Source organism: Lynx rufus, unplaced genomic scaffold (assembly GCF_022079265.1).
Source record: "Lynx rufus isolate CCGP_SWC_20201006 ecotype Redwood Valley unplaced genomic scaffold, mLynRuf1.p SCAF_14, whole genome shotgun sequence".
NCBI lineage: Eukaryota > Metazoa > Chordata > Mammalia > Carnivora > Felidae > Lynx > Lynx rufus.
Window position 1 is genome coordinate 52,440,880 of NW_025814828.1, and position 16,252 is coordinate 52,457,131.

At 34.6% G+C, this 16,252-nt stretch overlaps 1 protein-coding gene across 1 annotated transcript in view; it reads right to left on the reverse strand.

Annotated features, from left to right (window-relative positions):
- Positions 1-1,283: 1,283 nt before the first annotated feature.
- Positions 1,284-16,252, reverse strand: part of HDX (highly divergent homeobox) — a 134,437-nt gene continuing 119,468 nt past the window's right edge. Inside the window, exons 8-9 of the mRNA XM_047075697.1 lie at positions 5,971-6,093; positions 1,284-1,409 (exon numbers count right to left, since the gene is read on the reverse strand). Coding sequence (XP_046931653.1) covers positions 1,284-1,409; positions 5,971-6,093 — 249 coding nt within the window. The remainder of the gene's footprint in view (positions 1,410-5,970; positions 6,094-16,252) is intronic.

The window sequence follows — 16,252 nt, forward strand, 5'->3', positions numbered from 1 at the left end:
CTGTGTAGTATGTCCATTTAAGAGTTTATTCATAGAATGGTATCCAGAAGGAACACATGGATGACCAAGTCAGTTAAGTGTCCAACTCTTGATTTTGGTTCAGGTCATGATCTCAACAATTGTGAAATCAAGTCCCTTGTCTGGGCTTTGTGGCAGGCCTGGAGCCTGCTTAGGATTCTCTTTCTCTCTGTCTTCCACTCACTCCCTTCAAAAGAATAGTATCCAGGAAATTAGAACTGTGATTCACAACCATAGTGTGTATAACTTTTTTGGATATTATCCTTGGCTGATGGCTCTGTAGAAGCTTCACATGAGAATGAGGTAAATTTTGTGGCAAAGCTGAGTGACCAGATTAAAAAAGAAATCTCAGTGCCTTACCTTAACTTCCTGTTTCATAAAATGTAACTGAAAAAATATTATAAAGATAGTGATAAATGTGTAATATTTGTGCAACATTTCAACTAACTCAGTTACACAAATTTATTAGTGGAATGTGAATCTTATCAATACTTGCCATTTGCAACAGTGAAGAATTCCCATTAAGACTAATTTTTTACAATATTTTGTTTCTGTACACTTAATAATTTATTCGACTTAATGTTGGTGAATTACTTTTCCATAGTGCTTTCCCCCTTCTCCCCAAATGTTTTGGTTAGGAAATGGAGGAATGCCATAAATTTACAATTATATACCAGTAATCACTTCAATTTTCAATCATTAACTGAAGTCAAATTCTCATAGGAGTTGGAAAATAAATCCCAGGACTCATCCAGGTAAAATCATTTTTAAAGTTTTTGTTTTTTCTTTCAAATTTGAGTCCACTTTCCTGAGTAAAAGTGTATGTGGATATAGGAAAAGGTGAGAGAAGAAAGATGTAATGGCTACAAAACAAAACTAAGCAAGCGTTAGTAACTTGATAAGCAATGTTGAAATACCTTTATTTTTGAGTCTCTGGTCAAAACTATTACTAAAACTAAGATTCTTCTAAAAACCAAACAAATATTTCAGAAATTAGGCATTATGCATTTCATAGCTAAATTCCTAAAATTTAAATACAATTTTCACCAGAGTTTTACCAATTTGGAAAAAAATTCTCAAACACTGCTCTTAAATTTCACATACATTTTTTACACTGTAGCCATTATATCTTGTCCATTCTTCACAGGGCATGTCAGTTTCAACAATATGTTTTTCCAACTGAAGAATTTTGAGGCAACAGAATGCAGTTATCTTGAAATGCACACCTCTTAGCCAAAATGCTGTGTCATATATGCCCCCTCAAATTACAAACTGTCTGAGGCATTTTTCTCTGATAAAGAAGACACACTGAATGAGGTATCATCAGGCTCCGGCGAGGCATGGTTGAAATCCATCTCTTCTAATTCAGGAGGTAAATCTGACAGCAGTGCCTGAGTCAGAAAAATCAATTTTTAAAAATTAGTATGAGGACAAGTTTCCCTCCCCCCCAATTTTATGTTAATAGTTTTGGTTCTCTCTTGTTGATTTACCTTCATGAACTTAAAGAATGGAGCATTTCTCTTCAGGACCTTATACAATACTTTATGTAAAAGAAAAACTTCATACAATATATTAAGAAAGTAACAAAATACTAGATCCTGAGAATGTAAATTATGTAGAGTGAAACCCTAGGCAAAAGGGAAATCAGGAGGGAAATGAGCAACTATTCTGAACCAAATTCTCTGAAATATTTGAGATAAGTGATTTTCATACTAGTTTTTTTTAAATATGAAATGTATTGTCAAATTGGTTTCCATACAACACCCAGTGTTCATCCCAACAGGTGCCCTCCTCAATGCCCATCACCCACCCTCCCCTCCCTCCAACCCCCCATCAACCCTCAGTTTATTCTCAGTTTTTAAGAGTCTCTTATGGTTTGCCTCCCTCCCTCTCTAACTTTTTTTCCTTCCCCTCCCCCATGGTCTTCTGTTAAGTTTCTCAGGATCCACATGAGAGTTAAAACATATGGTATCTGTCTTTCTCTGTATGACTTATTTCACTTAGCATAACACTCTCCAGTTCCATCCACGTTGCTACAAAAGACCATATTTCATTCTTTCTCATTGCCAAGTAGTATACTAGTCTTAAATGCCCACTGATCAGTGCTAAAGGGCTTTAAAATTAATATTCCTTATTAAAATATTCCTGCCCAATTATGTTGTCCTTTAGAGAAAAACTCATTTCACAAGAGTATTTTGTACTTCAGTGGGAGAAAGAACTTATCAATTAGGAATAAAGCTCAGTTTTTCTACTTACTTTTTTACATTTATTTTGAGAGAGAGACAGAGAGAATGAGCAGGGGAGGGGCAGAGAGAAAGGAAAAGAGAGAATCCCAAGCAGACTCTGTAGTTTCAGTGTGGAGCCTGGCTCGAACTCAAGAACCATGAGATCATGATCTGAGCCAAAACCAAGAGTTGGGTGCTTAACTCACTGATCCAACCAGGCACCCCTCAGTTATTTTACTTTAGACTAAACATTAACAACTCGAAAATTCCAAGTATTTTTTTTTCTTTTCTTAGGCTATGCCCATAGATGTCCAAGCATTCACTAGGGCACAGCTGAGCAATTCACAGCTGTGAAATTATGTATCTAAAGGTCTGCTCATTTCTCTATAAGTAATTAGGATAAGCCAAGAGCCATGAACTAAGCTTTGTCATGGTATAATTGTTTCATCTGGAGTTACAGAACATGCATCCATACTAGAGAAATAAATGATTAATAAAGATTTATGTGGTTGATAGTGCTAATGCCCACTTGATCATAAAAAAACTGTGAACTAAATGATTGATTTTAAGCTCCCAATACTAAAAATAATGTAGCATATATGGGCAATTTGAGATAGAATTACTTGTAGTGTGGGATTTGGATGCAGTAGTAAACAAAGACCAGGGAAATGGGAACATATGCAAATTTGCGACTACTGAATTAAGGAATAGAAAGGGAATGTTGGAGAAGTTATTAAATCCACTGTTGAAATAAGACATATTCTATTCTCTTTATTAAAATAAGTGACATCTATACATTTTGTCTAATAGCAGAGAGACAAGATTAAAAACTTCCTCCTTTTGTCAATCTGCATGAGATTTTCTATACTATCTGATAGAAAAGTTATTTATTTTATACTATTAAATAGCTCATGAACTTCTTGCTGAAATTTGGAGTATTTACAAAGCAGTCGTCTAATGGTACTATACACTTTCTAAGGTATTAGATTTTAGTAAAAGGACACAGAGACATTGTCTTCTAGAATAGATATTTATCACTATCCCAGTCAAGGTGAAACAAAGCCTTTGTTAACATTAGCTGATCATAGTTTATTAGAAATGCATCACTGGATTTAATTCACTTTGCAACTGTGAAGAAGCCATGTTAAAAAGGGCAAAGTGCTCAAACTAACATTCATTGAACATGTGCTTAGAATATTAAAAAGTTAAGTGAATGAGCAGACTTAATGACTAAATTCTGGTGGGGAGACTTTCAAATCAAAAGAGATTTTTTTTTTGTGATTGCATTCATGTAGCTGAGTATACATAAAGCAGCATAGGACACTTCTAAAGCATGAAGTCCACTTCAAAATTCTTTTTAATATCTTATTGGATTGCAACATTGGCACACTGAACATATCTATGGATTATGACAATTGCTAGAATTGCCTTTTTTATAGATCCTAAAGTAAATACAATTAAGTTTTTTTACTCTAGGTCCTTCATCTGTCTGTCCTCAGAATCTGACCTAGTGCCACTATTCCCAAAAGATTAAGTTAATTCCCAAATATAGTATCTGTTTTTATAACACGTATTCTAAGCCCTAGGGGTATGAATGCCAATTTTCATAACATTAATAATGCATATTTTCCTTGCAAAGTGAAGAAATTGGAAGTTCAAGGGAAGAAATTGACCTGGTTGGGATCACACAGTTAATCATCATGGGAAGAAAGACTAACTCATGTAGTATAGTGCTGGCAACATTATTTTTAATTAAAAATGGCTATTAATTAACAAACCATTTGGGTAATCTAGTATTTCAATCAGACAGTGTCGTATATTTTTAGAACCCAGTTCCACTGGGGAAACATATTCTATGGACCACTTATCTTAGCCTACCAAAACCAAAACTAATGAAAAAAAAACCAGATTTTAAAAAATGAGAAACCAATGACACAATGGTTTTCTTTTGTTAAGTAGAATATACATTAATTTCTTCCATAAGTAAACCTCTAAGTATCTCAAAACATAAAGATTAGTAACTTAAAAGATCACCATAATAACTTTCATAAACTACTATTGGTGTCTTCTATATTATGAGATTTATTATACCTGATCTCAACTATACAAATTTGTAGTTTCTATTTTGGGTGCTGATTATATATGATATAACTTCCAGTACAGGTTTTGTGTGACTTTCTCCTTTTTGATGGCCAATGTTTTGTCATAGTTTTTTTCATTAGTCTTTTATCAGAGGAAAAGTATAAGAGAAGGAGAAAAGCAAAATACACAATATTTACTTTTCTTATTCGTGAGTATTCTTGGGGAAAGAACCAAGACAAGGATGAGGTTATAATTAGAAAACAAAATGCATTCTGTGCACCATTCCGAGATATCAAGACACCTAGAAGCTAGTTAGCTGGCCTTGTAACTCTGAATTCAAAACCATGCCATAACTTTTGGGATGAGGACCACACTCCAAATTATTTCTCTGATTGAACCTATTTTTTTACAGTTATTTAAAATTTACAGTACTCTTGGGACCATGATTAAGACTGCCACCTTATTCATTTAAAATCCATAGTTTATATTCCTAAAAAACAAACACACTTTTAATATGCCATAGAATATGATAACTCACATAAAACAATATAAAACAATAACATGCTTAAATAAAGATGGTAAAGGTAACCGAAGACTGCTGTCTTGGAATGTCTGTGTGTGTGAGGCATGGGGAGAGCAAAATGTACATATTGGCTTGAATTTCATGAATAAATTCTTCTCTTTAAAAAGAAAAACAGTGGGATGTTAAGACTCTATTATTTTTCCCTGGAGATATCTGAGATGAACTACACATGTCAGTCTTGCTTGTATATAAGGGATGAATTTGTACACTACTATTGAGATTACTTACTAAATAAAAGCCTACAAGACTGCTTCCAAATCAATGGTTACTTGTGTGACACACTATTCACTGAATGTCTCTGACAAGAAATCAACACCATAGCATACAACTCAGAAGCAAATTTGGTATCATTTAGTATTGAATAAAACATTTAATAACATTCCATAATTTTTAGCAACCTTAATACATTTTATACAAATTTACCATGAAAAATAATGGGACAGAAAGTGTAATTTAGGAGGAATTTGTAAATAAAAATCCATAGTGACAAACAAAAGACATTACATTTCACCTTTGGGGTAAAGGAATCAAACATTCTAGTTAAACTGGGAAAAGAAAATGATGCATTGTGGTCACAAAGAATTTCACAAAGTAATTTCATATTTTTTAGTGATAAGCAACGTATCATGAAATAAAAGATATTCAAACATTTGTGAAATCTAGTGAGGTCTGGAGGGTAACTGAAATCCAGAAGAGAGGCAAATACCCTACCTCTTTTATTCAAGAAAGTTTCCAAAATATGTGCCTCTCCAGTTAGGGTGGCCTGGTCTCTACAAACACTCTGAGAGTTTCTTTAAAACATATTTTTAAAAATTATTTCCCCCTACTTAAATCTAGCCTTAGATTAACAATTATTTTGATTTCTTACTAAAGTATCACACACATATATGAATATCTATACTTAAAAATATTGTACTAAATAATAAAAAATATTATAAAGTAACAAATCCTTTCTTGATGCCAAGCAGAAATGAAGTAGAAAAAAAATATTAAGAACTCAAGTGTGACATGTCATTTTTCAACATGATACGTTACAGCTTACTATTCTCTTCTGGCACCTACCTGCTGTTGTTCCTTATCATCAGCTTTCATAGCTAGTATCAAGCTTCTAACAAATGTCTGAAGTTTAAAGTATTTTTGCTTTTGAATCTCTAGCTCATTTTCAATGAATCTGACTTCTTCATTCTGAGCAAGAAAACATCAGATAATATCATTACCTTATGAAAACCTAGGATTATATATGTTTGATGCACAGTAAAATTCCAAAAAGCAATCAAATTAGAAGGACAGTAAAGAAAATAACATTTTAGTATAAAGAATATAAAGCACAGAAGGAAATTATCATGTTACTCAAAGACTAACTTTTAAACAAATCAACAAAAGAAAACAATTTGCAAGGTCAAAAATACAATAAAAAAATCCAGTAGAAGAAATCTCAAGAAACAATTTCCTTTTGGAAAGAATACTCCTGTATTAAACCTAATTAGCATTTTTGTTAGGATTAAGAACAGGCAAAGTCTAATTACCCCAACTAAAGAGCAATAGCAGATGCAGTAATACTGAATGTGCCATTCACAAAGCCAAATATTGAGAACTAAAAAGACTATTTTGTACCAAGGGGGGAATAAAATTATTACAGTCTTAAGTAGTTTGCTGAGCTCCCTGACTTTATATAGGAGTCTGTTATTCAGATAATATCTCCAATGTACCACTGTGTACCACTGATTTGACACACAGTCCCTCTTTACTATTTTGTTAGTTTCCTAAGAAAAGAACAATAGACTAGGATTTGAGAGGATTTTAGTGCCAGTTCTACTGATCACTGTGTAAACTTGAGCAGACCAATTAAACTCTCTGTGATTCTATTTGCTCATCAGTGAAATGTGTATAATACTAGTAATCTTTGGCAATTCTAGGTTTGAGGGTTGTAAAGCTCAAATAAACTAATGGTCACAAAAGTGTTCTGAATAGATTTATAATTAAAACTACAATAATCAAGAAGTTATGTTATTGCCAAAAGGATGGACATATCTATCAAGAGAAAACAGTGTAGAAACACACACACACACACACACACACACACACACACACACATATTTTGTTAAAAGGTGCTAAGGTAATTCAATGAACAAAGAAAGTTCAATCTTCCAACACATACAACAAATAGTGTTTGAACAATTGTAAATCCATATAAAAAAAGATTATCAATTCTTACTGCACATCATATACAAAATTTAACAAGAAATGCACAAACCCTAAAACTATAAAACTAGAGGAAAACAGGAGAAAATTTTTGTGTCCTTGGTTTAGGCTGTTTCTCAACGGCACAAAAAGACCTCATCAAAATTAAAGCAAGCAAACAAAAACTCTTTGCTCTTCATTTTTTAAAAATGTTTATTCATTTTTGAGAGAGAGAAAAAGAGAGCAAGCATGGGAGGGACAGAGAGAGGGAGACACAGAGTCTGAAGCAGGCTGTCAGCACAGAGCCCTACATGGGGCTCGAACACACGGACCGCAAAATCATGAACCAAGCCGAAGTTTGACGCTTACCAACTGAGCCACCCGGGTGCTTCACCTTTGCTCTTCAAAAGACATTGTTAAGAAAATTAAAATATGTGCTACATATTGGGAAAAATTGTTGTAAATCACATACCTGATAAAAGACTTGTATTCAGAATACATCAAGAATGCTTACAATACAATTATAGGACCATCAACAGAATAAACAGCAGGAAAGATATTTGAACACACACCTCATCAAAATGTGAATGACCACTAAACATGAAAAATGCTTGATATAATTTGTCATTAAGGGAATCAAATTAAAACTGCAATGCATACTACAATATCTAAAGTTAACCACCTCACACTGGTCAGAGTGGCTAAAACGAGCAAATCAGGAAACTACAGATGCTTGGTGAGGATGTGGAGAAACGGGAACCCTCTTGCACTGTTGGGGGTAATGCAAACTGGTGCAGCCGCTTTGGAAAACAGTGTGGAGGTTCCTCAAAAAATTAAAAATAGAGCTACCCTATGACCCAGCAATAGCACTACTAGGAATTTACCCAAGCGATACAGGAGTGCTGATGCATAGGGGCACATGTACCCCAATGTTTATAGCAGCGCTTTCAACAGCAAATTATGGAAAGAACCTAAATGTCAATCAACTGATGGATAAAGAAGATGTGGTTTATATATTCAATGGAATACTACTTGGCAATGAGAAAGAATGAAATTATTCCATTTGCAGCAATGTGGATGGGACTGGAAGGTATTATGCTGAGTGAAATAAGTCAGTCAGATAAGGACAGATATCATATATTTTCACTCATATGTGGATCTTGAGAAACTGAAGAGAAGACCATGGGGGAAAGGAAGGGGGAAAAATAGATACAAACAGAGAGGGAGGGAGGCAAACCACAAGAGACTATTAAATACAGAGAACAAATTAAGGATGGATGGGGGAGCAGGGGAGAGGGAAAATGGGTGATGTGCATTGAGGAGGACACTTGTTGAGATGAGCACTGGGTGTTGTATGTAAACCAATTTGACAATAAATTATATTCATAAAAAATAAAGTTAAAAAGACTGACAATAGCTAGTGCTCGTGAGAATGTGGAACAATATGTCTCATACATTGTTGGTGGGTTTATAAAACAATACAGACATTTTGGAAAATATTTTGAGAGTTTCTTATAAAATTACACATTATCTTTCTTTCTTACCGTCTGATGTAGCAATTTACTCTTAAGTATTAACCCAAGGTAAATGAATACATGTGTCCACAAGAAGATGAATAGTCATAGCGGCTTTATTCATAATAGCCCAAAACTAATAACAACACAAGTGTTCATCAGCAGATAAATAAACATATTGTGGTTGTGGTTACACAACTGCGTCCACTTGTCAAAACTCATCTAACTGTGTAAAGAGGTGAACTTTATTGTATAGAAATTATATATCAAAAACTTTATTAAAAGTACTAGCTATTCCTCTTGCCAAAAAAAAATAAGTTATGAGTGTTTTCTGTAGCTGGAGAACTGGTCTCAAAGAGCACAGCAGGACCATTAACAGTATATGTTCAAAAAGCTGCATAAAAGACATTAAAATTAGTTAATTCTATGGTCATTCTTTTGTTTCAATTGAGAAGATACAGTTATATTAATCGCATTCAAAACTATGAGCTGCCTGGAAAGCAGTGTGGAGGTTCCTCAGAAAATTAAAAATAGACCTACCCTATGACCCAGCAATAGCACTGCTAGGAATCTACCCAAGGGATACAGGAGTACTGATGCATAGGGGCACTTGTACCCCAATGTTCATAGCAGCACTCTCAACAATAGCCAAATTATGGAAAGAGCCTAAATGTCCATCAACTGATGAATGGATAAAGAAATTGTGGGGGCGCCTGGGTGGCGCAGTCGGTTAAGCGTCCGACTTCAGCCAGGTCACGATCTCGTGGTCCGTGAGTTCGAGCCCCGCGTCAGGCTCTGGGCTGATGGCTCAGAGCCTGGAGCCTGTTTCCGATTCTGTGTCTCCCTCTCTCTCTGCCCCTCCCCCGTTCATGCTCTGTCTCTCTCTGTCCCAAAAATAAATAAACGTTGAAAAAAAATTAAAAAAAAAAAAAAAAGAAATTGTGGTTTATATACACAATGGAATACTACGTGGCAATGAGAAAAAATGAAATATGGCCTTTTGTAGCAACGTGGATGGAACTGGAGAGTGTGATGCTAAGTGAAATAAGCCATACAGAGAAAGACAGATACCATATGGTTTCACTCTTATGTGGATCCTGAGAAACTTAACAGGAACCCATGAGGGAGGGGAAGGAAAAAAAAAAAAAAAAAAACAAAAGGACGTTAGAGTGGGAGAGAGCCAAAGCATAAGAGACTGTTAAAAACTGAGAACAAATTGAGGGTTGATGGGGGGTGGGAGGGAGGGGCGGGTGGGTGATGGGTATTGAGGAGGGCACCTTTTGGGATGAGCACTGGGTGTTGTATGGAAACCAATTTGTCAATAAACTTCATATAAAAAAAAAACAAAAAACTATGAGCTGCATCATTTATTTTATCAGCAGAGTTTAGAACTTACTGTACCTAATAAAACTACCTCCCTTTCAGACAATTTAATATCAAATGCATCATCTGCAAATGATTATTGAAGCTAAAGTCCTTATTCAAAGGCACCCTACAGCAATCTAAGTTACAAGTAAGCATTCTAATAAAATTCAATAGGCATCTTCTATATTATATTTGACTAATTCTAAACTTATTTTTTTAGTATTTATTCAAGATCAGTAGTATTACTAAAGTGCTGACCAAGAAGTCTTCATATATAGGAAATGTAGTATCTCCTTTGTTTTTTAAATTATTTTTAATTTACCTTTAAATTTAAATTTACTTATTTAAATTCAAGTTAGTTACCACACAGTATAGTATTGGTTTCAGGAGTAGAACCCAGTGATTCATCACTTACGTATAAGCCCCAGTGCTCATTCCAAGTGCCCTCCTTAATGCCCACCACTCATTTAACCCAATCCCCCACTCACCTCCACTCTAACAACCCCCAGTTTGTTCTCTGTATTTCAAAGTCTCTTATGGTTTCCATCCCTCTCTGCTTTTATGTTATTTTTCCTTCCATTCCACTATCTTCATCTGTTGTATTCCTTAAATTCCGCATATGAGTGAAATCATGATAATTGTCTTTCTCTGCCTGACCTATTTCGCTTAGCATATATATATATATATATAGTGTCCTTTGAATAAATGCCCAGTAGTGCAATTGCTGGGTCGTAGGGTAGTTCTATTTTTAATTTTTTGAAGAGCCTCCATACAGTTTTCTAGAGTACCAATTTGCATTCCCAATAGCAATGCAAAAATGTTCCCCTTTCTCCACATCCTCATCAACATCTGTCATTTCCTGAGTTGTTAATTTCAGCCATTCTGACAGGTGTGAGGTGGCATCTCATTGTGGTTTGATTTGTATTTCCCTGATGATGAGTGATGTTGAGAATTTTTTTCATGTGTCTGTTAGCCATCTGGATGCTTGCTTTAGAAAAGTGCCTATTCATGTCTTCTGCCCATTTATTCACTGGATGATTGGTTTTGGGGATGTTGAGTTTGATAAATTCTTTATAGATTTTGGCTACAAACCCTTTATCCAATAAATCATTTGCAAATATCTTCTCCCATTCCATCGGTTGCCTTTTAGTTTTGTTGATTGTTTCCTTTGCTGTACAGAATGTTTTTTATCTTGATGAGGTCCCAATAGTTCATTTTTGCTTTTGTTTACCTTTCCTCCAGAGACACGTTTAGTAGGAATCTGCTGAGGTCGAGTTCAAAGAGAGTGTTGCCTCCTTTCTCCTCTAGGATTTTGATGGTTTTCTGTCTCACATTTAGTTCTTCCATCTATTTTTAATTTATTTTTGCATATGGTGTAAGAAAGTGGTCCAGTTTCATTCCTCTACATGTCACTGTCCAGTTTTCCTGGCACAATTTGCTGAAGATACTGTCTTTTTTTCCATTGGATACTCTTTCCTGCTTTGTCAAAGATTAGTTAGCCATACAATTGTGGGTCCATTTCTGGGCTCTCTATTGTGTCCATTGATCTATATGTCTGTTTTTGTGCCAGTACCATACTGTCTTGATGATTATAGCTTTGTAATGCAGCTTGAAGTCTGGAATTGATGCCTTCAGCTTTGGTTTCCTTTTTCCACATTACTTTGGCTATTCTGGGTCTTTTGTGGTTACATACAAATTTTAGGATTGTTTGTTCTAGCTCTGTGAAGAATGTTGGTATTATTTTAAAAGGGATTGCATTCAATGTGTAGATTGCCTTGGGTAGTATAGATATTTTAATAATACTTGTTCTTCCAGCAAAGACTACAAAGGATCAGAGAATATCACTAGAAACAACAAATCTACAGATAACACAATGGAAGTAAATTCATATCATTCAATAATCACTCTGAATGTAAATGGACTAAATACTCCAAACACAAGACATAGGGTATCAGAATAGATTAAAAAACAAGATCCATGTATATATTGCCTACAAGAGACACATTTTAGGTCTAAGGACACTTGAAGATTGAAAATGAGGGGATTAAGAGAATCTATCATGCTAATGGAGGTCAAAAGAAAGCCAGAGTAGCCATAGTTATATCAAAAAAACTAAATTTTAAAACAAAGATTGTAATAAGAGACGAAAAAGGGCATTATATCACAATTAAGGAGTCTATCCACCAGGAAATTTTAACAATTGTAAATATTTATGTCCCCATCTTGGTGATTCCAAATATATAAATCAATTAATGACAAATATAAAGAAATCCATAGATAATAATACCATAATAATAGGAGACTTTGATACCACACTATAACAATGGCCAGATTATTTAAGCAGAAAATAAAAAAAAGAAACAATATCTTTGAATGAAACAAGATGGACTTAACAGATACATTCAGATCATTCATCCTAAAGCAGCAGAATACACATTCTTCTTGAGTGCACATGGAATATTCTCCAGAATAGATCACATACTGAGTCACAAATCAGCCCTAAACAGGGGTGTAGTGTCTCCTTTGAATGCATAGTCCTAATGAGCTGCATTCACAGTCCATTAAAAAACATTTTTAAAACATTAATTTACATTTGCAGAAATCAGAAGTCATCTTTGGTATGCAGATCTCTAATTTCTCATGCAAATATTTCTTCTACTCAGTATTTATACAATTTTTGAAAAACAAAAACAGCTTTAAGATAATTTCATTTTACAAATATTTTCTTCTTGGAGCTGCTTTTGGCAGGCCTATGAAACACTTTTTTGATTACACACAGGAATGTATGTGTACTTTAGAGAATTTCCTAAATACATGGAGTGTTTGTGAGATAAACTAGTAAGAAACTATCAGTCACCGAATTGCACAAAAGAAGATCTACCTCAATTTTCTTGTTAACATCTTCCCTACATTTCCAGTAAGCTTTGTCCATTCTTCTCCAAGAGGAGTATAGGGAGCACTCAAGCCTTCATGTACACTGGAGATCTGATATCTCAGCAGGCTATCAATGGCTGCCAAAATTGAGGTATTATTTTATGATATATCTACTCATGATTCAGGGACTGAGCTCACCAAGTTGTCTCTTAAGTATTTTAGATTAGTCAGAACTTCTAGCGATGCGGGTTTCTAGCAATATGTATCAATCAAAAAACTCACTATGTACAAACTGAGTATTGCATAGTAATAATTATCAAATGCACATTAAGAAACCATTCTTTCATTTTGTTATACTGAATCTGAAGAATAATGAAAGACTGTTTATTCCAGTGTCGGAAAAAATTATAATGATCCAGCTTCTAATATTAATTGATTGTATATAAATGAGCACTTGCACACCACTATTAAAATTTTTTCCAAGGATAAGTAAACTAACTTATTCACTCAGGAACTATATAATGGATACCTATGTGCTGGAAACTAGGTAACACATAGATGAATAAGATACATCTCTCCTTTCAAGAGCCTTATGATGAATATAATTAAGAAAGCAACGAAGTGATTTTGATTCCAAAACAAAGAACAATAGTATGGGTATGCAAAAAGAGAACAAAAATGTTCTCTGAAAAAAGATTGAATTTCAAAACTGATGAGCTGTTTTAAATTGACATCCTGAAGTCAGCAATGAGAACTGCTAAATGAGGTTTTATTTACCTTTACTTTATATTTCATATCATTTTCTGGTAGAAAATAGTTTTCAATTTGACTAATCTACAAATCAATAAGGAAAAGACTTTAACACATTAGAAAACCAGGCACTACTTGGCAATGAGAAAGAATGAAATATGGCCTTTTGTAGCAACGTGGATGGAACTGGAGAGCGTTATGCTAAGAGAAAGACAGATACCATATGTTTTCACTCTTATGTGGATCCTGAGAAATTTAACAGAAGTCAATGGGGGAGGGGAAAGGAAAAAAGAGAGGGAGGGAGGCAAACCATAAGAGACTCTTAAAAACTGAGAATAAACTGAGGGTTGATGGGGGGGTGGGAGGGAGGAGAGGGTGGGTGATGGGTGTTGAGGAGGGCACCTGTCGGGATGAGCACTGGGTGTTGTATGGAAACCAATTTGACAATAAATTTCATATTAAAAAAAAGAAAATCAGGCAAAATATGTGAAGAGTTACTTTACAAAGAGATTATACAAAAGGTCAATATTATAATACAATGTTTAGTTTTATTAATTACAGGTAAATGAAAAGTTAAAACCACAATACAATAATATTTCACATAAACCAGAGGGGCTAAAATGCAAAATTCAGACAGTGCAAAGTATTAATGAGAGTAGTGGAATTCCCATTCACTGATGCTGGAAGCATAAAATTTGGATAATATTCACACATATACATATATGTTAGATAATATTACTTTATTCTACAAAATTATTATTGAAGTAAAATTGACATACAATAGTGTATTAGTTTCAGGTATGCAAAATATTGATTTGAAAATTCTATATATTTCTCAATGCTCATGACAATAAGTGTGGTCTCAGTCTGTCACATACAATGTTATTACATTATTGAATATATTCCCTATGCTGTACTTTTCTACACTGAAACTTGTTTTATTTATTTATTTATTTATTTATTTATTTATTTATTTATTTATTTATAAAAATAAATCCCTCCCTCTCTAACCTCTTTTTTTTTTTCTTCCACTCCCCCATGGTCTTCTGTTAAGTTTCTCAGGATCCACATAAAAGTGAAAACATATGGTATCTGTCTTTCTCTGTATGACTTATTTCACTTAGCAGAACACTCTCCAGTTCCATCCACATTGCTACAAAAGGCCGTATTTCATTCTTTCTCATTGCCACATAGTTATTCAATTCTGTATATAACCCCCAATTTCTTTATCCATTCATCAGTTGATGGACATTTAGGCTCTTTCCATAATTTAGCTATTGTTGAAAGTGCTACTATAAACATTGGGGTACATGCGCCCCTATGCATCAGCACTCCTGTATCTTTTGGGTAAATTCATAGCAATGCTATTGCTGGGTCATAGGGGTGATCTATTTTTAATTTTTTGAGGAATCTCCACACTGTTTTACAGAGCAGCTGCACAGTTTGCATTCCCCCCAAAAGTGCAAGAGGGTTCCCGTTTCTCCACATCCTCACATCCTCATCCATAGTCTCCTGATTTGTTCATTTTACCCACTCTGACTGGCGTGAGGTGGTATTGAGTGTGGTTTTCATTTGTATTTCCCTGAGGAGTGGCAACGTTGAGCATCTTTTAATGTGCCTGTTGGCCATCCGGATGTCTTCTCTAGACAAGTGTCTATTCATGTTTTCTGCTCTTTCTTCACTGGATTATTTGTTGTTCAGGTGTGGAGTTTGGTGAGCACTTTATAGATTTTGGATAGTAGCCCTTTGTCAGATATGTCATTTGAAAATATCTTTTCCCATTCCATAGGTTGCCTTTTAGTTTTGTTGATTGTTTCCTTTGCAGTGCAGAAGCTTTATAACTTCATGAGGTCCCAATATTTCACTTTTGTTTTTAATTCCCTTGCCTTTTGGGATGTGTCAAGTAAGAAATTGCTGCGGCTGAGGTCACAGAGGTTCTTTCCTGCTTTCCCCTCTAGGGTTTCGATGGTTTCTTGTCTCACATTTAGGTCCTTCATCCATTTTGAGTTTGTTTTTGTGAATGGTGTAAGAAAGTGGTCTAGTTTCATCCTTCTGCATGTTGCTGTCCAGTTTTCCCAGCACCATTTTTTAAAGAGACTGTCTTTTTTCTATTGGATATTCTTTCCTGCTTTGTCAAAGATTAGTTGGCCATACTTTTGTGGGTCTAGTTCTGGGGTTTCTATTCTATTCCATTGGTCTATGCGTCTGTTTTTGTACCAATACCATGCTGTCTTGATGATTATAGCTTTGTAGTAGAGGCTAACGTCTGGGATTGTGATGCCTTCTGATTTAGTCTTCTCCTTCAATATTACTTTGACTATTTGGGGTCTTTTTTGGTTCCATACAAATTTTAGGATTGCTTGTTCTAGCTTTGAGAAGAATGCTGGTGCAATTTTGATTGGTATTGCATTGAATGTGTAGATGGCTTTGGGTAGTATTGACATTTTAATAACATTTATTCTTCCAATCCATGAGCACGAAATGTTTTTCCATTTCTTTATATCCTCTTCAATTTCCTTCATAAGCTTTCTATAGTTTTCAGCATACAGATCTTTGACATCGTTCATTAGGTTTATTCCTAGGTGTTTTATGATTCTTGGTGCAGTTGTGAATGGGATCAGTTTCTTTATTTGTCGTTCTGTTGCTTCATTATTTGTGTA